Here is a 22,359-nt window from a genome sequence, read left to right as displayed (position 1 = left end):
ACGTCCACCCATGTTTACAAAGATGAGCGCCCGCGGCCCGGGACGCAGGCACAAAGCATGCTCCGCACCCTCCCGCTCCCCTGGGCGACAGCCCGCTCGGGAAGGGCAGACCCCGGTCCTCCCCACGCCGGCGGCGCCGAGGGAGGCGGGCCCGGACCGCGGCGCGGAGGTTCCACGCCGGCCCTTCCCGGGACCGTTACTCGGGACCGCGTCCTGCGCCGGGTGGCGGGTCGGGTCGCCGGCCCCGTCCACGCGGAAGTGCCGGGGCGGCCGCGTCGGGGCGGCCTCCCCGCAGACAGCGTGGCAGGCGCCGCCGGCCGCTCACTTCCTGGTTCCTGGCGGCGCCACCGCGCGCGCCGTCCCCGTCCCCAACTTCGCCGCGCCCCGCGGCGGCGCCGGGCCCGGGCGCGCGGTCCCCAAGGTGATCACTTCCTGACTCGCCGCCTCCATTACGCCCCCCCCCCCCGCGGCGGCCCGGCCCGGACGCGGCCCGGCCTGACCGCCGCCGCGGGGACGCCGCCCTCGTGCGCCCGCCCGCTGCACCGCTGCACCGCGGGAAGTTGCCCGTCCTTACCGGCCCGGATGAGCAGATCCAGCTGGTTCGTGGGCCCCTCATGCAGAGACGTCGCCATGTTTACCCCGGGGCTGCAGCTGCTGCTTCACATTGACTTCCACGGCGGGCGGGGAGCGGGCGCGGGCAGCGGGCGCGGGAGGAGGCGGGACCGCGGCCGGAGACACACGCCGAGGGTCCGCACCACTCACGCCCTCGCACACGCCCCGACGCCCGGATCCTTGCGCGTCCTCCGACAGGAAGCGGCGGCCGGCCCGCCTCCCGCCGCCGGGCTGGAAACCCCACCACCTAACGGCAGGGCCGGGCGACGGCAGGGCCGGGCGGCGGCGGCTCCGCTGGCGACGCGATCCTTCCGCCCCGCGCCCAGACAGGAAGTGCCGAGGGCGCCGCGCCGACACCTGGGGCCGCGGCCGTGCGGGGAGGGCGCCGGAGGCCCGCGGACGTCCGCGCGCCGCCCGGGACCGGGACCCGCCGCCCGGCCCGCGCCCGAGGACGGGGCTCGGTAACGGCGGCGCCGGACCCGGAGAACACTGCCTGGCGCCGACTCCTCCCGGGAACAGCCGCCAGCCAGCCCGGGGTGGCTGGCCCGGGAGACACCCCGGGAAGACGCCGAGCGGCACGTCGGGAAGGGACGGCGGGACCGGCCCCGAGCACGGAGACCCCGCCAGCAAGATGAGGACCGGCGCCGTGGAGCAGGAAAGCGCCTCCGGTGTCTCCGCTTCCGTACGCACAGATTGCGGGGATCAAAGTTACCGCAAACCGGGCGCCGGTGGCTGCTCGGGAGGCTGAGACCTGAGCGTCGGGGTTCGAGGCCGGCCCGGGCCGGGGAGCGCGGGAGCCTCTCGCCGCCGATAAACCACCCAAAAAGCCCACGCGGAGCCGCGGCCCGAGCGGTGGGGCGCGAGCCCGGGGCGCACCCTACCTGAGCGCGCTGGCACACGCACGGAGGCCCGGCCACCACGCGGCGGCGGCGCGGCGCGGCGCGGGCGCCCGAGCGGACTGGGGCTTGTAACTCAGAGCGGGCTCCGCGGTAACGAGGATGCCGATGCCGCAGCGGTGCGCGCGCGGCCCGGCCGCCGCCGCTCAGCCCGGTTCTCCCTCACCTGCCTGCGGCCCCCCTCACACCCACACCAAGCAAGGGCCCTTCCCCGATGCATGATTCATAAACCCCCGTCACGAGGCACAAGAGCCCACGGCGGGCAGCCTTTTACCGCGACTAACTGGAGGTAAAGATCGGTCCCTGACTGGCAGGTTTGCCAGGTCTCCGTGTGCGACCCAGGACTAACCGCGAGCGCCGAGCAGACAACAACTCTGAATTTCCTCTTCGGTACAGTTTTTCGCGTTCTGTTGACTGGGAAAAAGCAATTAGGCCACAGGTGTGCTTTCTGTGGGGCCACACCAGCGGGCCTCGCTCTTCAGGCACAGGAAAGACCCTCTGACGCGGGATGGGCAGCCCTGCTCAGACTCTGCCTTGAACAGTGTCTTCGGCCGCGCGCGCGCGTGTGTAGATGTGTTCGTCCCGAGTGTGCCCACCCGCGCTGTCTTAGGTTTTAAGCTCCACGAGAACAGAGCGGCACACTTTTCTCCATTATCCCTATTGATACACACAACACCTCTACACAAAGAGAAATTAGTACGGAAAGTCTGGGAAACATTCCCATCTACTTACAATCCTTCTAAACCCACCTTCCCCGGCGTAAGGTTAGCCTTGCTACCATAAGCAATCTACAGAAGCAGACACATTCTAAGTATGAAAACGCCGAGGATAACGAGGCTGCTGGTGGTGTCGCTCGGCACAGACCTCCAGGAAAGCAAGGGGCAGACATGGGAACTAAAAGAAGTTCATGTTTTCTGACATACAAATTTCCTTCTTGAGGACTAGCGTGAAGAAAGTAAGAAAGATTATCAGTGGACTTTTCTTACCTTTTCTTTTTTTAAGCTAGGCTCAGTAGTACACCCTGAAGTCCAGACCCAGGAGTTCGTAGGCACGCGGAACACAGTAGACCCCACGCTCGCACCTCCTACCTACCTGCCCGTCTGGTCTACCACCTGTCTATGTGTCACTTCACAGTTCAACTTGCTAGATAGGCATGGGGGAAATGCCTTTCTGATTTTACTTAATTTTCAAATAGGGTCTCCCATTTATGCCTGGACCACAATCCTATTTGTTTCCCGTATTTCTGGGATAACACACACACCTCCACCTTCAGCTTTTTATTAGTGGAGATAGGGTCTTTTTTTGTGCAGGCTAACTTTGAATCATGACCCTCCTAATCTTCTCCCAAGTAGTTAGAATCACAAGCATGCCACAACCAGCTAAGACCTCATTTCTTTAAAGAATATATCTGAAGTTTCCAGAGTTGGTCTGCAGATCAAACCCAGAGCCACACTTACACAAGCTAGACATGCACTCTACCACAAAGCACCATCCCAGTCCCTAGAATTTTTTGACAATGTTAAAAAATATAGATGCAGGATTTTTTGTTGCTAAAGCTGGTCTCAAATTCCTGCACTCAAGTGAGCCTCCCACTTAGCCTCCAGCCTAGGTGCTGGAATTACAGGCATTCACCACTGCACCTGGCCAAGGCATGGATTATCAGAGGTTGGTAATGGCAAATTTTTGTTAGTGAAACGTGCAAAATGGCTATTATTAGATTCTCAATGAGGGCCAACACTCTAGAAATTATGTTACCTTGTTCTATACATCACAACATTCATTTTAGGACATTGACCATGCAACTCTTTTTATACGTAAGGGGGAGAGTATACCATTCTGGATGCATACCTAGCTTAGGTATAATTTAACTTTGATTTTTTTTTTTTTCTGTCCTGGGGCTTGTACTCAGGGTCTGCCCACTGTCCCTGAGCTGCTTTTGCTCAACGCTAGCACTCTACTACTTGAGCCACAACACTATTTTTGATATTTTATCGGATAGAAGAGTCTCAAATAGAAGCCTGCCTGGGCTGGCTTCAAACCGCAATCCTCAGATCTCAGCCTCCTGAGTACAGGATTACAGATATAAGCCACTAGCACCCAGCTTAACTTTGATTTTTTTTCTTTCTTTCCTTCTTTTTTCCTGACCTGGGGCTTGAACTCAAGGCCTGGGCACTGTCTCTAAGCTTCTCTGTGCTCAAGGCTAGCTCTCCAACACTTGAGCCACAGCACCACTTCTGGCTTTTTCTGAGTAGTTTATTGGAGATAAGAGTCTCATGGACTTTCCTGCCCTGGCTGGCTTCAAACTGTTATTCTCAACAATCAGCCTCCTGAGTAGCTAAGATCACACACATGAGCCACTGGCACACAGCTTAACTTTGGGTCTTGTTCTCAGCATTTGACTGGACTCTCTCTCAGTCTGTTGGTTCTTTGCTTTATGTTTTATGCTAAGGAGGTACAACCTCAAAAATTCTCACCTCCACTCTTAGATTGCCAACTAAATATTACAATTAGTGTTTTCTCGTGGTGTTAGACAAATGATTGTGAAAATCACATTGATGAAGTACTCATATGTACAAAACACTCTGCAAAGGATTAAAATAGTGTCCCCTATATTTTAAGTAAAATTTTAGCAACTGACTTCAAGGGTTAATTATCATTAAGAGAATATATGTAGTAACAAGTACAGTGGAATTTTTTAATTCTGAAATTTTACATGAACATGTAAAATTCTAATTTGGCATTTTTATAGAAAAATGGAGAGAGAGAGTATTCTGGAAAAATGACCAAACTTGTTTAATTCTAAAAGTGATATTTAGGTTGCATAATTTCTTGCTTCTGCTCTTACAATAATGCCTGTGCATTAGGATGCCTAATGCATCCTACTCACCAAAAATTTCTGTAACATTACTGACCATGCCTTATGGAAATCCTTCTCTTCATTTGATTTTTGTGATGGCAAATTGGCTATGTGTTTTTCCTATTATTTTCTTCTCAGCTATCTTTATTTGTGTCTACAAGACCCTTAAGTGTGGGCTGGGAATGTGGCTCAGTGGTTGAGTGCTTGCCTAGCATGCATGAAACCCTGAGTTCAATTCCTCAGTACCACTTACACAGCACCAGATGGTGCTGTGGCTCAAGTGGTAGAGTACCTTTAGCAAAAGCAGCTCAGGAACAATGCCCAGACCCTGAGTTCAAGCCCCAGGACTGATCCCCCCCCCCCAAAAAAAAGACCCTTAAGTGTATCTGTTCATTCAAAGTACACTCCTCAGCCATCTTCTCATCTTCTCGCTTCATTCCTTCATTCTCCACTCTTTGTACTGCCCACCCAGAGCTTTTAGTGTTATTTCTGTGTTGACTCAAAACTCTACATGGCCAGTCTTGACTTTAAAAAAAAGAAGAAGAAGAAGCAGCTATACATCTTAATTTCCGCCGTGTGGTATCTTTATATGGATAACTCACTTAAATCTAGCACTTTTCATCTACACAAATGTCCTTTGTTTCTGCTTTCAATAATACCACCTCTGCAGCCTTACTCCTAACTTCAGGAACCCATACCGTTTTTTAGAGATTCTAAACATATAGGAAAGACTGAAAGTAATATTCTGAACAGACATATTGTCCCTTCTGAAAGGCTGTAACTCTTTTAGCATTTTCTCATTTATTTGTCTCTTATTTCCCTAAGAAATAACACACCTATAGATAAAAATATTATACTGGAATACTAATTCTGAGCCCTCTACTCAGCATTGCATCTATAGAGTTCAGTGTATATACTTCCAATCTATTCTTTATGTTTTTGAATGTTTGTGCACTTACATAGGATTCATGTATTTGTATTATGTACATCATTGAATAATATAAAGTAGTAATTTCCATGTTTTAGATAAATGTCATTATACTATATATGCCATTCTTAATTGTATCTTTATTCAAACTCTATTCAACCCATATTCATACACAGAGATATTAGCTATTACTTTACAAATTCTACAAAGCATTCGAGTGTATGAACCCTGTTTAATTCATCAAATTTACACTGGAGGTAAATAAAGTTGTTTCTAGCTTTTACACTTATAAATTATGCTAAAATTTTTCTTATCTGTGTTTAGTCAAGTGGCACTGTGGCTCAAGTAGTAGAGTGCTAGCCTTGAGCAAAAGGAGCTCAGGGACAGTACCCAGGCCCTGAGTTCAAATCCCAAGACTGGCAAAAAAAAATATGGCTATGAAGACACACATTCTTGTCAAACAAGATCTAATCTAAAATTTCTGCCTCTTGCCAGGCACTGGTAGTCCATGCCTGTAATCTCAGGAGGCTGAGATCTGATGATTAAGGTTCAAAGATAGCCCAGGCAGGCAAGTCCAAGAGACTCTTATCTCAAATGGTAGAGTGCTACTTTTGAGCAAAAAACAAAAAAGACTCAGGGACAGTGCCCAGGCCTTCAGTTCAAGCCTAGGATTGGCACCCCCCCAAAAAAAAAATAACCCTAGCATGGCTCAAAGCCAGCTCAGACAGGAAAATCTGAGACTCATCTCTAACTAACCACTGAAAAGAAATAAATGAAGCTGTGGCTCAAGTGGTAGAGAAGTAGTCTTGAGTAAAAAGCTCAGGGACAACACCCAGTCTGAGTTCAAGCCCCAGGATTGACACCAAAAAAAAAAATTTTTTTAATATGGATTGAATGTATATATATAGAGAGAGAATATAGAGTATTGAAAGGGAGAGATAACCCCAGATATGATAAAAAAACAAAAATAATAAAATAGCATTACAATGGCCAACAAAAAAGATGAAGCATTACAAATAATTATATACTAATAAAGTTGACCCAGGTGTTGGAGGCATGACTTAGTTGGTAGAGTGCTAGCCAATGAGCGAAAGCATCAGGTACAGAATTCTTGTCCTTATCTTGGACAAGAAAAAAAAAGAAAAGTTGATACACATGGAATGTACAAGTTTCTAGAGAATATGAAATTTCCTATACTACACACACAAATAGAAAATAAGTACTGGGGCAGGGAAGTTGGCTCAGTGGTAGAGCGCTTGCCTTGCATGCTCGAGGCCCTGGGTTCGATTCCTCAGCACCACATAAGCAAAAAGAAAAAAGCCGGAAGTGGCGCTGTGGCTCAAGTGGTAGAGTGCTAGCCTTGAGCTGAAGAGCTGAGGGACAGCGCCCAGGCCCAGAGTTCAGGCCCCATGACCGGACCCAGAGAAAATAAGTACTGGATGGAAATGTGGCTTAGTGGTAGAGTAGTAGAGTACTTGCCTGGTATGCATGAAGCCCTGGGTTGGATTCTTCAGTACCAAATAAACAGAAAAGGCCAGAAGTGGTGCTGTGGTTTGTGGTCGAGTGCTACCCTTGAGCACAGAGAGGCTCAGGGACAGTGCTCAGGCCCTGAGTTCAAGCCCAGGACTGGCAAAAAAAAAAAAAAAAGCTCAAATAAATAAATAAATAAATACAGTCTAAACCATCCTTTCCAATAAAAAAAGTTAAATAAATTTTTAGAAAAGTTCTAGTGGGCTGGGAAGGTGGCTCAGTGGTAGAGCACTTGCCTTGCATGCTCAAGGCCCTGGGTTCGATTCCTCAGCACCACGTAAGAAAAAAGGCCGGAAGTGGTGCTGTGGCTCAAGTGGTAGAGCGCTAGCCTTGAGCTGAAGAGCTGAGGGACAGTGCCCAGGCTGAGTTCAGGCCCCACTACTGGACCCCCCCAAAAAAAAAAATTCTAGCAAATGTTTATAATTTTTTTCTTTTTCTTTCTTTCTTTTTTTTTTTTTGCCAGTTCTGGGGTTTAAACTCAGGGCCTGGGCACTGTTCCGGGGCTGCTTTTTTTGGCTCTACCACTTGAGCCACAGCACCACTTCCAGCTTTTTCTGTGTATGTGGTACTGAGGAATCGAACTCAAGGCTTCATGCATATTATGCAAGCACTTTACCAGTAAGCCACATTCTCAGCCCTAAAATCAATTTTTTTTTTTTTTTGGGGGGGGGGGTCGGTCGTGGGGCTTGAAGTCTGGGCCTGGGCGCTGTCCCTCAGCTCTTCAGCTCAAGGCGAGCGCTCTACCACTTGAGCTACAGCGCCACTTCCGGTTTTCTGGTGGTTTATTGGAGATAGGAGTCTCACGGTCTCTCCTGCCCGGGCTGGCTTTGAACCGCGATTCTCAGATCTCAGCCTCCTGAGTAGCTAGGATTACAGGCGTGAGCCACCAGCGCCCGGCTTTCAATTTTTTTTTTTTAATTTAAACTTTTTTTTGGGGGAGGGAGTCCGGTTGTGAGGCCTGAACTCTGGATCTGGGCGCTGTCCCTCAGCTCTTCAGCTCAAGGCTGGCGCTCTACCAATTGAGCCACAGCACCACTTCCGGCCTTTTTCTTTTTGCTTATGTGGTGCTAAGGAATCGAACCCAGGGCCTCATGCCTGCAAGGCAAGTGCTCTACCACTGAGCCACCTTCCCAGCCCCCTAAAATCAATTATTATACAAGAATTAATGACAGAAAAATAGAAGAGAAAAATAAATGGAAGGCACCGGGATTATTTTATGAATTGCATAATATTTTGTTTCTAAAACGACATAAGGATAATGCAAATAGTAAGATTATAGTTTCATTTCATTTATGAATGTACATGTGAAGGCCTTTTTATTTAAAAGAAGCAAAATGACAAACATTCTCAAACTACAAGGGGAGATCAACATCTGAGAATGTTTTACTAATCACATTAACAGACTGAAGGGGAATGTATTGAAGAATGCTCCAAAAACATTTCATAAGACTCAATGAACACAAAAACAAAACAAAACAAAAAACAGAGGAATAGGAAATAATCCCTTAAATAAGAGGACATTACTAAAACCTGTAACAAACACTAAATTTAAAATGGAAATTTCAGATACTTCCTTCAGCGTTAGAAACAAACCTAGGAAGTCCAGAGGTAACACCACTCCTAACAAAATACTGGAGTTCTTCACCAACAGCATAAGAAATAGGGGGGAAAAAGACAACTGGAAAGAAGAAATAGGAGGGCAGTTGTTCCAGCTGAGCTGGTCTTAGACCAGCGAGCTCCCAGCTGACCCACAGATGATCACAGATAGTAGAACAGGCCATGTCCAACTCAGCATAACCACATAACCAAAGGCCCAAGAGAAAAAAAATAACTGGTTCTTGTTTGAAACCAATACATTAATATTTCTTATTTTCCAAGATGTACATTTAGAGCAATGATTTTTTTGTTTTTTGTTTTCCGGTCCTGGGGCTTGAACTCTGGGCCTGGGTGCTGTCCCTGAGCTTCTTCCACAGTGTAACTTCCAGATTCTTGAGTAATTTATTGGAGATATGAGTCTCAAAGACTTTCCTGACTATCTCAGCCTCCTGAGTAGCTAGGATTACAGGCATGAGCCAAGCAATTGTACTTGAACTTCCCAGTGACTTCTGCTTAAATCAAATCCCAAGTTTTTATATGCAATAATTTCATATTGTTCATAGCTGAAAATATTTTATAACTTTCATTTTTCCTAAATTGTAATGTGTTTTTGTTTCCAATTTGATAAAGCAGGAAGTGGCGCTGTGGCTCAAGCAGTAGAGCGCTCACCTTGAGCTGAAGAGCACAGGGACAGCACCCAAGCCCAGAGTTCAAGGCTCTCGACCGACCAAAAAAACCCCAATTTGATAAAGCATTCTGATTTTTTTTCACTGTTTTCTAATTTTATGCATCATAATGAACTATTTTTATACATGATACTGATTTTCTGGGCATTGCTAAAGGGGAGATCACAGCAAAGAACTGACCTGTAAACAACAGAAACATTATATGGTCCTACTTTAATAGGTCAGACTCAACGTTCTATAGATCTCCAATTTATGAAGTTTGTGAATTCTATGGCTCACTCCTTTGAAGTTATTTTAAATTTTCTGTCTTTTTTCAATTTATAGAAGTGTTTGAGTCCAACTTTTGCTTTAAATGGTAGTCAAAGATGCAAATATGCTGATGACAATTATACTTTCTGAGCTGTTTACCAGTTTGAAGAGTCTACCTTCATTCACCCTATTCAGAGATGTTCACTGTAAACTCTGTTTCAGTCCTCCAGGTTCTTTTTGTCAGTATCATTTTTAGTAAACTTACTTTCCAGTATTTCAACTTAGCTTTGTTTTGTCTGTTACTATGTTATCCGCTTCCACTAATTTGATTTGCTTTTGCTTTTTGAATTGTTAAAAATAGAAGATCATTTTAAGAATACAACAGATAACTGTAAAATGGTTTCTGACATGCTCTGGACTTATTTTTACTCTGCCAATTTATGATTTGTTTCTTTTCTTCTTGTTTGTTTGTTTGTGGGTCCTGGTACTTGAGCTCCGGGCCTGGGCATTGTCCTTGAGCTCCATTTGCTCAAGGTTAGTGCTCTACCACTAGAACCACAGCCACTACTTCCAGCTTTTTTTTCTTTGTCCATCATGGAGCTTGAACTCTGGGCCTGGGCCCTGTCCCTGGGCTCTTCAGTTCAATGCTAGCACTCTACCTCTTGAGCCACAGTGCTACTTCTGCCCGGGATGGCTTTGAACTGCCTCCTGAGTGGCTAGGATTACAAGCATGAGCCATGTGTGCCAGACTTAGTTCATGATTTCTATTTCCATCACTTTTTTTTTTTTTATTTATCACTTTTTACTCCTTTGTTATCTTTTATTAAGTTGAGTCAAGTTCAGTTGGATTTACTATCTAACCTGCACCCTAGCACAGCATTTTGGAAGCCAGACCTCTTTCTGTTTTCTTTTTCACATTTTTCAGACAAGTTCCTGAGTAGCCCAGTTGCTCAAACTCAATACTCATCCAGCCTCAGTCTAAGTGCTCAGAAAATAGGTGTGGGACAACATACTTAGCTTGGAAGTTTTGCCTTGTATTTATTTCTTTTTTTGTTAAGCTTACATTCATTACAGGGATAGGAGTGTTTCTCACTCCATTTTTATTATTTTTATTTACATAACATTATTATGCACATTGTGTCTCCTGTTTCTATCTTTCAGATGTTTAAATCAATGTTCTTCCTTCCCATCTCCACATTATGTTTCTATTTTGTTGACATTACTTTATTTAAAGGCCAACACAGTCTAGCACCACTGCAGTTTCTATTCTTACCTCCTCAACCACACCTATTGTCTCTAGAAAACTTAAACAATTCTGGTTAAACTACACTGCTACTCAGTCTTTAAATAAAATGCAAAAATATCTGCTCTCTGGTCTCATTCATGTTGTCTTCTCATTCTCTATTTAACTAATACTTTTCTGAAAACGTATCAGGTTCTTGATTCAGCAATTCCAGTAAACGACCTATTTTTAGAGCACACTGGAAATATTAATAGATACAAATATAAATACAGTAAGGCAAAATATTGTGAATACATAAATTGAGAAAAATCCAGTGGTACTGCTGGCCCTCTGTGACAGGGAGTTCCACCTTCTTGGATTAAACCACCCATGGATTAAAAGTTTTGGGAAAACAATTGCACCTGTTCTGAACATGTACAGATTTTTTTCCCTTTTTTCCTCACCAGTACTCTCTAAACACTGCAACACAACATTTTTTTTTTTTTTTGGTGAACTCTGGGCCTGGGTGCTGTCCCTGACTCTTCGGCTAAAGGCAAGTGCTCTACCACTTGACCCAGTGCCATTTGGGGTTTTTTCTGGTGGTTAATTGGAGATGAGTCTCACCGACTTTCCTGACCAGCCTGGCTTTGAACCACAATCCTCAGAACTCAGCCTCCTGAGTAGCTAGGATTACAGATGTGAGCTACCGATGCCCAACTCAATGCAACAACTATTTACAGAACTTTTTGTGTGTACGGGTGTGCCTGTTGTGGGGCTTGAACTCAGGGCCTGGGCTCTGTCCCTAAGCTTCTTTTGCTCAAGGTTAGTGCTCTAGCACATGAGTCACAGCTCCCCTTTCAGCTTTTCTGGTAGTTTGTTGGACACAAGAGTCTCACAGACTTTCCTATCTGGCTCCAAACTACAATCTTTAGATCTCAGCATCCTGAATAGCTAAGATTGCAGGTGTAAGCCATCAGCTTCCTGCTTATTTACAGAACATTTATATCAAAGATGTTATAAGTAGTTATCTAGACACAGTTTAAAGCATGCAAGAGGATGACAGGCATAGTTTACATGAAAACACAATGGCATTTTATATAAGGAACTTGAGCATTCACAGATTTGGGTATAGAACAATGGTCCTAGAACCAACAAGAAGACAACTCAAAAGTATCTCCTACTTTCTACCCAGTCCTCAAACTGCAGTTACAGAAACATCTAACTGCCACCAGGTGGCACCAAACTACAGCCAGAGTTTTTGTACAAACTGGGATACCTTAAGAGTGAATGCTGGTACCAACTGTACACACACCTTTTACTCCTCATCTATGCAGAATGACTCAGGTCACTTCATTAAATTTATAATAATGCCACATTCTGTGTGATTAAAATTCTTGGAATGTACTTACTACCTCATTTAGAAATCTAGTGTATGGGGCTGGGAAGGTGGCTCAGTGGTACAGCACTTGCCTTGCATGCATGAGGCCCTGGGTTTGATTCCTCAGCACCACATAAGCAAAAAAGAAAAAAGCCGGAAGTGGTGCTATGGCTCAAGTGGCCATAGCACTCCAGGCGCTAGCCTGGAGCTGAAGAGCTGAGGGACAGTGCCCAGGCCCAGAGTTCAGGCCTTACGACCAGACCCAAAAATAAATAAATAAAAGAAACCTAGTGTATCACAAGTTGTAGGCACAAAAAGAAAGAAGGGAAGGGGAAGAGAGAAGAAGAGGTTGTTGGTATAATGGAATAAAAAGCTCCCAAGATCAACAGTAACAATAAAGCTCTTCAGGTGTCAAAATAAGATGAAGCTACTAGCTATCAGTAGAGCACAAGTTTTACAGTACCAATCCTTCCCTCAAAGGTAGGCTTATGCCGTATTTTCCTACCCAGTTCCTGTGTATATGGGGTAGGGGTGGGGGGTAATCTAGCTATCTAGAGACAAAACATTTGCATGCATCATGAAATAAAGCTAACTGTAGATTAAGCCTGGTTACTGAAAAAAACAAAAAACAAAAACTGCTCATCTATTTTATAGAACACCTTCCTAATTAGGAGAATGAATTAGACGTGTATCAAAATTAATTCATGAATTTACACTTATTATAAAATCTAGTCTGCATACTTATCTTTTTATCCCCACTAACCAATATGTTAGTTCAAGATACTCACTCCACTTTGGAACAAATGCTTGCTCCAGGGGTATAATCTGAACCACTATCCATTTAAATGTCTATAAAAATGAGAATAACACATAATAGATTATGTCCAAAAAAATTGTTAAGCTCAAAGATCACTTCCTTTTTGATAACTAAAAAGCATTCTTTTATTATAAAGATTGTATTATGTGATTAAAATAAAAAACCAGAATAGTAGGTACCTTAAGGAAGAAGAGTAGGAGAATATCTTAGAATTAAATACACAAAAAGGTCAAATACTGGCCAATGTTTTGTTAATTTTTTTGGAAGTAAGTACATGCATATTTGTTGTGTCATTTGTATTTTTTATATGCTATAATATTTTATGACCTATTTTTAAGTATTTTTCATATTTTTACATGCTTTAACTATTTTGTTGTATTTTTAAGATACACTCTTCATAAACCCTCTTACATATATTCATTTGTACAGGCTGAAAGTATAGCAATTCCATATATAATTATGCTTATGGTATCCACCGTGGTGCTCAAGGCCCCGACCCTGACTGTTTGTGATAGCATTATATTGTAAGTAAACCAGCAACTGTATGCAGTGATGAAGAATACAAAAGGGTTTCATGATAATTTTTCCTTAACAGTTAGTTCTCAAAGACATCAGAACCAAAAGAAATACTTTAATTTGTGCTTCATAGTCCAAATGATCAAAACAGCATTCCCACTATAAAGTTAGAGGCCATCACCTTAAATACCTAACAAAGTCAACTAACATGCATTATGTTCAATCAAAACTGGCTATTGTGAGTCTCATGTAGGTCTTTAAGACCCACACGTTACACAGATGGGAATGAAGAATGGATAGGGACAATGATTCCTCCTCCACTTGAAACAGCATTGCACCAAAGAACCCAACTTTTTAAGTCTAAAAAGAAATCATGGCTGGCCAATTATCTATCTAAATCTCTATCACTTTTAGCTTATTGTAGCTATACATTAAGAACACCTATAGCCACTAATTTAGTGGAATAAAAATAGTAACTATTATGAAGTTGTGAATGAGGTGCTAAGGAGTTCAGTTGGTTTTAGGTAATTTTATTTACTGAACCCAAAGCCTTGGGCACACAAGGAAAGCTCTTTGTCACTTGAGCCATCCCTCCAACTCTTTTGTTACTATTTTATTTTTGAGACAGGGTTGCATTAAGCTTACTAGGCTGCTTTTGAACTTGCCAACCTCCTGCCTCTATGCTCCAGATAGCTAGGATTATTAACATAAACCACCATAACTGACTTAGATAATTATTTGAATGTCTTCTGTTTTCAAATATTTTGAAAACAAGTAAGTTTTTATTTTTACTTCTTATTGCTATTATAAAGATGATGTACAGAGGGGTTACAGTTACATACGCCACCTAATGAGTACTTTTTTTTTTGGGGGGGGGGGGGACAGTCATAGGGCTTAAATTCAGGACCTAGGCACTGTCCGAGACCTTTTGCTCAAGGCTAATTAGGTTTACCACTTTGAGCCACATCTCCACTTCTGGCTTTCTGGTGGTTAATTAGAGGTAAGAGTCTCAAAGACTTGCTGGACGCCAGTGTCTCACGCCTGTATAATCCTAGCTACTCAGGAGGCTGAGATCTGAGGATTGTAGTTCAAAGCCAGACCAGGCAGGAAAATCTGTGAGACTCTTATCTCCAACAAACCACCAGAAAACCAGAAGTGGCGCTGTGGCTCAAGTGGTAGAGCACTTGCCTTGAGCTGAAGAGCTGAGGGACAGCGCCCAGGCCCAGAGTTCAAGCCCCACAAACAACAATAACAAAAAAAAAAAAACTCTCACACTTTCCTGCCCAGGCTTGCTTTGAACCAGGATCCTCAGATCTCTGCTTCCTGTATAGCCAGGATTACAGGCATGAGTGCCCAGCATGAATACACTTCTTTTTGGACAATGTCACTCCTTCTCTCACAGTTTAAATTTGTATTTTATGTTTTTAAGTTTGCTTAAAACTCCATTTTTTGTTTTTTCTTCTTCAGTATGATCAATTGGACACAGGACCTTACAAATGAGAGGTAAGTACTCTACTACTAAGTTGTATCCCAACCTTTGGGGTTTTTTGTTATCATTTTAAAAAATTTTAATTGTAATTATAAGGAAGATGTACAGCGGGGTTAAGTTAAATAAATCAGGTAGTGTACATTTCTTTTTTCTGTTTTTTGGCTGGTCGTGGGGCTTACTTAACCTTTGGGCCTGGGTGCTGTCCCTGATCTCTTTGGTCAAGATTAGTGCTCCACCACTGTGACCACAATTCCACTTCCAGTTTTTGAGTGGTTATTTGGAATTAAGAGTCCTACAGGAACTTTCCTGCCCAGCCTGGTTTTGAACTGAGATCCTTGGATCTCAGCCTTCTGAGTAGCTAGGATTACAGGCGTGAGCCCAAGGACGACTGGCATCTCTCAAGTCCTGGGGTCCCAGACAAGGGCGGCCATCTCAAGCTTGCTTCAAACTCTTTTGCTGCTGGGTTTTTTGTTTTTTTGCTAGTCCCAGGGCTTGAACTCAGGGCCTGAGTTTTGTCCGTGAGCCACTTTGTTCAAGGCTAGCAGTCTACCACTTGAGCCATGGGGCCACTTCCAGCATTTTTTCCTGTTTATGTGGTACTTACTGAGGAATCGAACCCAGGGCTTCATGCATGCTAGGCAAGTACTCTACCACTGAGCCACATTGTCAGCCCTCTTTCAAACTCTTAAAAGCCCAACACACTGAGACAATACTTGAAAAGACCACAGCAGTAAGATTTTTCTTGCCAGGTGCTAGTGGCTCATATTTGTGCTTCTATCTACTCAAGAGGCTGAGATCTGAGGATCACAGTTCAAAGCTAGCCTGAGTAAGAGAACCTATGAGGCTCTTATTCCCAATGAACCACCAGAAAACCAGAAGTGGAGCTGTGGCTCAAAGTGGTAGAACAGTAGCCTTGAGCACAAAAGCTCAGGGACAGTGGCCAGGCCCAGAGTTCAAGCCTCTTGACTTCCTTAATCTTCCTACTCTCCTTTTCCCTCTCTTCCTCATACTCCAAATTCTAGCCATACTGAATCTCTTTTGGCAACTTAAATAACCCATTTTGACCTGCCAAATGCTTCAAACCCCTTCCCTTCCTATGTCACGCTCTTGGGGAGGCATTCTGTGACCTCCCTGCCATTCCTATGCCACTTCCTCCCATAAAACTTAGCTAATCTTATCATCATAATCATTCCTTTTCATTGTAATAACTTGTTATCTTCTCCACAAAACAGAAAGCCCACTGAAGAAAAATAGTGGCTCTTGTCTAACACATGAAAAACCACTTCTACACATGGCACAAGGCAAATCCTCAGAAGTACTAACAGATGGCTGGCTGAAAAAATGGGATGGATCTGCCTAGGATGTGTTTTAAGTAAACATCCAGAGTTGCACTATTCACATATGTGACCTATCCTTACCTGAGAACACTTGTAAGACTAGCAAACCAAACAGTGGGTTAGAGTGATGAATGAGTAGGGAAGAGGTTGACATCAAAGAATGTGAGAAGTAATCTGGGCGCCAGTGGCTCATGCCTATAATCCTAGCTACTCAGGAGGCTGAGATCTGAGGATCGTGGTTCAAAGCCAGCCCAAGCAGGAAAGTCCGAGAGACTCTTATCTCCAACAAACCACTCAGAAAACCTGAAGTGACACAGTGGCTCAAGTGGTAGAGTGCTAGCCTTGAGTTGAAGAGCTGAGGGACAGCATTCAGGTCCAGTGTTCAAGCCCAATGACCAAAAAAAAAAAGAATGTGAGACGTTAATAAAACTACACTATATTAGAAATTTTTGCTAAGTAAGTTTGTTTTACCTGCTGTTTCCATAAAAAAGTAAGTATCAGTGGGGCACCAGTGGCTCACACCTTTAATCCTAGCTACTCAGGAGGCTAAGATATAAGGATTGCAGTTCAAAGACAGCCTGAGCCAGTAAGTCTATGAGATTCTTATCTCCAACTAATCACCAAAAAGACAGAAGTGAGCTGTGACCAAGCCCTGAGCTCAAGTCCCAGAACCAGCGCGCGCGCCCGCACACACACACACACAATATCTAAGATGACAGGTAAGTTAATCTGTTTCATCAAAGTAACATTTTACTATTTGTAGCATATATATCCCATAACATCATGTTGTAAAACTCAAAAATACACAGCAAAAAAATTTCTTAATTCTTTTTTCTGTGTATCGGTCTTGGGGCTTGAACTCTGGGCCTGGGTGCTGTCCCTCAGCTCTTCAGCTCAAGGTGAGCGCTCTACCACTTGAGCCACACGCCACTTCTGGTTTTCTAGAGGTTTATTGGAGTTAAGAGTCTCACGGAGTTTCCTACCCAGGCTAGCTTTGAACCGCGATCCTCAGATCCCAGCCTCCTGAGTAGCTAGGATTACAGGTGTGAGCCACCAGCACCCGTCTATTTTTTTAATTCTACACAATTCACATTTAGTTTCTCCTCAGTCTGAATTAATAAAAATTATATTAGACAAATTGTTGGATAGCAAAATTTAAATTAACTACTGCTAAAAGTCTAAATAATAAAGGAATGAATGCTACTAGTTTTCAAAACTAAACAAAAATCTTTTAATGATCTAACCTAGATATACTTTTTCCCCTTTATGTAAAGTATATTTTGTAAATGGTATAAAAAAGTATTTAAAAGGGAGGGAGGGAGGGGATGGTAGGGGGAAAACAATGGAGGGGGTAACAATGTTCAAGAGGAAGTGTACTCATTACCTCACTCATGTAACTGTAACCCTCTGTATAGTAGCTTTACAATAAAAAAAAAAAAAGAAAGAAAGAAAAAAACAAAACAAAAAAAAAAAGTATTTAAAATAATTTCTGCTTTATTAATTCAAAGAGCCACTCCTTACTTTTGGCCACTGTTTTCTCCTTTATATAATCAGTCAGTGAGACACATAGTTGAGAGCAATAAAAATCAGTGGCCTTTTTTTTTCAGTAGTGGAGCTTGAACTCTGGGCCTGGGTGCTGTCCCTGAGCTCTTCAGCTCAAAGCAAGTGCTCTAACATTTGAGCCACAATGCCACTTCTGGTTTTCTGGTGGTTTATTAGAGAATAAGAGTCTCACGACTTTACTACTCCAGCTGGCTTTGAACTGTGATCCTCAGATCTCAGCCTCCTGAGTAGCTAGGATGACAGGTGTGAGCCACCGACACCTGGCTCAGTAGCTATTTTAAAGAGAGAGATGTTGGTTGGTTGGCTGGTTGGTTTTCACCATACTGAGGACTGATCCCACAAGGGCTCTAAACTTGCTAGGCAAACACTTTACCATATAAGCTAATTCCCAAGCCTCTGATTTAAAATGATAGCTTGAAAAGCAGGAGCTTTGTTTTGTTTTCTTTTTAGAGCATAGGATGCATTAAAAAAAGACATTCTACTAAATAAAACTCTATTCATTAAATGTCATGTTAAATTTACACTCTTCTATTTCTCCATAATCAAATACCACATGGTTTATTTGAACACTCTTTTAATATGATCTAATGGGTTTTTTTTGTTTGTTTTGTCAGTTGTGGGGCCTGAACTCAGAGCCTGGGCACTGTCCCTGAGCTGGTTTTGTTTTGTTTCTTCTTTGGGGGTTTTTTTTGGTTTTTGGTTTTTGTTTTGTTTTGTTACCAGTCCTAGAGCTTAAACTCAGGGCACTGACCCTGAGCTTCTTTTGCTCAAGGCTAGCACTCTACCCTTTGAGCCACAGCGCCACTTCTGACTATTTCTGTGTATGTGGTACTGAGGAATTAAACCCAGGGCTTCATGTATGATAGGCAAGCACTCTACCACTAAAGCACATTCCCAGCCTTGTTTTTTGCTTTTTAAACTCAAGATTTGTGCTCCACCACTCTGAGCCACAGCTCCACTTCTACTTTTATAATGGTTCATTGGAGATAAGAGTCTCATGGCCTTTGCTGCCTAGACTGGCTTCAAACAGGGATTCTCAGTTCTCAGCCTTATGAGTAGCTAGGATTACAAGTGTTTGCCTCTAGTGCCCAGCTTTGGCCTAATGATTTTTAAATGACAGTTAAGAATTTAGAGAGCTTAGTAACCAAAAGGACTTCCATACTATAACTCACCCATACTTTTCCCTATGTTAGTACCTAAAGTCTATAGATATATTTTAATATCTAAGTCCAAGTAAACAGAGATGTTGAAGAAGATTCTAATCATTGAATCGATTTTTTCACACTTGAATTATCTAAAACGAGGCTGTATCTTAAAATTTACAGTGTTTTAAAATGTTAAATAGGGCCATCATTTTCCCCTACTGGTATAAAAGTAATGTTTCTTATGAACATTAAGATACTAAAACATCCTTCCAATAGTGTTTTCTGATTTGAGTCACAGTACAATTAAAATTCAAATTATTCTAGAATAAAAACTAGAATAACTATAAAGTTAATATTTTGCCATTTTAGAAAACCTACAACTAATGGAATAAAATAGATAACTGGGAAAAATCATTCTTTAAAACTTTAAGAAAATGCCTATATTTTAGAAGAGGAAATAAAAGGAAGGACAATGGGGGGGGGGAGTGGGGAAAGACTTGATAATGTGCAGTCAGCAGTAGCTTGAAGGAGTTAGATCTAGAGCTTTATCTAAGAAAACAAATGTCAGGAGCAAGGATAACTCAAATGGCGAACTATTTAGGAGGAAAAATACTATTTTATATTTCTTTTCTTTTTTAAGGAGGAATCATTGTCACCCTTCAGACAAAATTATGATAATACGTAGATGAAATAATTGTTACGAAATACAAAACTGCAAACATTCTTAATGAATTAAAAACCAACCTACCAGTATTGTCTTCCTTCTGGCTCAATCTGTTTCACCTGCAGGGATCCTAGGATAGGGGCTCCTTTTCAGGTCCCCAGTTTTTCATGTCGATCTTCTACCTCCCTGTGGCAACAATATTTTATAATTAAGAGTCCTTTTGTGCCACAGGGAGGATTTCTGAAGGTATAACAAATACAAAAGTTATCACAGCTCAGCATGAAGTCAAATTAGTCTTGACATTTTTCAAGAAAGAAATTTGGCTTCTTATTTTTCAAAAGAAAACCTGATTGGATTTTCTTAAACTGCATTTCAAAACCTAAACTTTCACTTTTTTACAGTGCTACATTTTTATTGAATCATATGGAAAATCCCTGCATTTATCTATCCTGTATCTTTAAATACAATTCTGTTGTTCACTAAGAGGTTTTTTAAAGTTTACCTCATAAGTTAACTATAAGAACAACACTGTAGAGTATGTATGCACACGCACATGCATGAACACACGTGTACTTGCTTTGTTTTGGGAGTTTCACTTGGAAAATTTTTTGGTAGAACTGGGGTTTGAACTCAGGACCTTGAGCTTGCTAAGCAGTCCCAACCCACTTTTAATGATGCCTCATTAAGAGTCAAAGTCCTGCCAATACTGATCAGAACAGATATAGGCAGCTTAAAAGATTACTTCACAGCCAATGTTTATTAATAAAAATTAGTAAGTCTACTTGTATAACATGAGGTAGTAATCCTTAAAATATATCTTTAATGGGACTGGGAATGTGACTTAATGGTAGACTGCTTGCCTTGTATGCATGAAGCCCTAGGTTTGATTCCTCAGTACCACATAAACAGAAAAAGCCGGAAGTGGTGCTGTGGCTCACGTGGTAGAATGCTAACCTTGAGCAAAAGAAGTACAGGGACAGTGCCCTGAGTTCAAGCCCCAAGACTGGCAAAAAAAAAAAAAAAAGAGGGAGGGGGGAGGGAGAAAATGTAAAGAAAAAAAAAACAGCAGTCGTCTGGGCATGGCGGTACATGCCTGTCATCTCAGTCACAGCCAGGGCAACATAGAGAGACAAATCTCTAAAAAACAAAAGGAGGAAGAGGAGGAAGAGGGAGGAAGAGGGAGGAGGGAGGAGGGAGGAGGGAGGAGGGAGGAGAGGGAGGGGGAGGGGGAGGGGGAGGGGGAGGGGGAGGGGGAGGGGGAGGAGGAGGGGGAGGAGGAGGGGGAGGAGGAGGGGGAGGAGGAGGAGGAGGAGGAGGAGGAGGAGGAGGAGGAGGAGGAGGAGGAGGAGGAAAAGATGATCAAATGTTTCCTTGCTAGTAAGATTTCGTTTTGCCAAGTGCTGGTGGCTCAGGCCTATAATTCTAACTACTCAGGAAGCTAAGATCTGAGGATTGCAGTTTGAAGCCAGCCTGGGCAGTAAAATCTATCTGATTTTTATCTTCAAAAACCTACCAAAAAGACAAATGTGGAGCTGTAGTTCAAGTAGTAGAGCACTATGGAGCCAAAAGCTAATGCCCAGGCCCTGATGTTTAAGCCCCAGGACTGATACACACAAGTGCACATGTGCAGGCACACACACACACACACACACACACACACACACACACACACACACACACACACACACACACACACACACACACACACACACACACACACACACACACACACAGCCTGGGCACTGTTCCTCAGCTCTTCAGCTCAAGGCTAGCGCTCTACCACTTGAGCTACAGTGCCACTTCTGGCTTTTTCCTGCTTATGTGGTGCTGAGGAATCGAACCCAGCAACTAATGTATGCAAGGCAAGCATTCTACCACTGAGCCACCTTCCTAGCCCTAATTAAAAATTTTAAGACCCAATTATGACTTTGAGGCAAAACTCATCTCTAAGTATGACATCAGTATGGGTCTGACATAACACTTTAGATAGCCGTATTTATTTTGGATAATTACTTTTTTAATTTAAATAATATTAAGGCATATAACACTTAGCATATAACGAAAGAAAATATACTGGAAATTTTACATAAATTGTTTCTTCTCTCTCTCAGGGTCTATGTAACCCAGGCTGACCTTAAACTGGAAATCCTCCTGCCTCAGCCTCTCAAGTGCGAGAATTACAAGCAAGGGCCACCACAACTAGCCAGTATTTCCTAACTGCAATGAACTTAACACTGCATTCCACAAAAGAAAACAATACAGCTGTGTTCCAGGGTGATCACATGCTAAGTGGAAATACAAAGAAAAATAAGCTCCATAACAGGAGATTGGAAAAGAGAGTGTTTTAATGCAGCAGCAGCTGTGGAAAGTTTGAGGTAGTTGGGCCTAATGAGTAATACCTGAGCACACTGTGGATCCAAGAAATTGAGGGGAAGCTCAGAAACATCAACAGCCAGCCCATGCCTGGCAAAAGGGCAGCAGGCAAAGAGCTAAGAGAACGCAGTGCTTGAGTAGACTGGGCCACATTATGAAAGGTATACTTCTGGATGATTCAATGAGTAAATCCCACTGCTTTTAGCAAAAGAATGGCTTTTGAAATCTAACAAACAGTCCAACTGGATGAAAATGTACATGCCAGAGCACATTGAGTTTAGAAGGAATAACAAGAAAAAGAGTACATACTGAGGGTATGAAGCATTTGATTTTTTTTAAGTAAAAGTAAAATAAAGGAGGAAAATGTAACAGAGATGTAAACAAAATTAAACAAATGTTCTGCTTAAATGTATAAAAGACCAGTCCAAATTTGAATGTACACAGAAGGTGCTAATGAAGTCAAGGAAAACCGTGTAACAAGAACTGTGCTTTAACTTTTAT

At 43.2% G+C, this 22,359-nt stretch overlaps 1 protein-coding gene across 8 annotated transcripts in view; it reads right to left on the bottom strand.

The window, feature by feature from the left end:
• The window catches only part of Elf2 (E74 like ETS transcription factor 2), a 71,815-nt gene that overhangs the window by 25,189 nt on the left and 24,267 nt on the right, over window positions 1-22,359 (bottom strand). Inside the window, exon 2 of one of the 8 annotated variants that reach the window (XM_042701616.1) lies at window positions 19,570-19,725. The exons of 4 other annotated variants lie outside the window; for them this stretch is intronic. Coding sequence is in view for 2 of the 4 variants with exons in the window: in XM_042701615.1 (XP_042557549.1) it covers window positions 575-632 (58 nt within the window). In the remaining 2 variants the exon portion in view is untranslated. Of the gene's footprint in view, window positions 1-574; window positions 815-19,569; window positions 19,726-22,359 lie in introns of those variants that run through there. 3 more of the 8 variants (XM_042701618.1, XM_042701615.1, XM_042701614.1) reach the window with 3 other exon arrangements.

This window comes from Dipodomys spectabilis, unplaced genomic scaffold (genome assembly GCF_019054845.1).
Source record: "Dipodomys spectabilis isolate Male_0828 unplaced genomic scaffold, ASM1905484v1 ptg000297l, whole genome shotgun sequence".
NCBI classification, from domain to species: domain Eukaryota; kingdom Metazoa; phylum Chordata; class Mammalia; order Rodentia; family Heteromyidae; genus Dipodomys; species Dipodomys spectabilis.
Note: the sequence above shows the minus strand (reverse complement) of the source record. Positions and strands in the feature narration are given on the sequence as shown.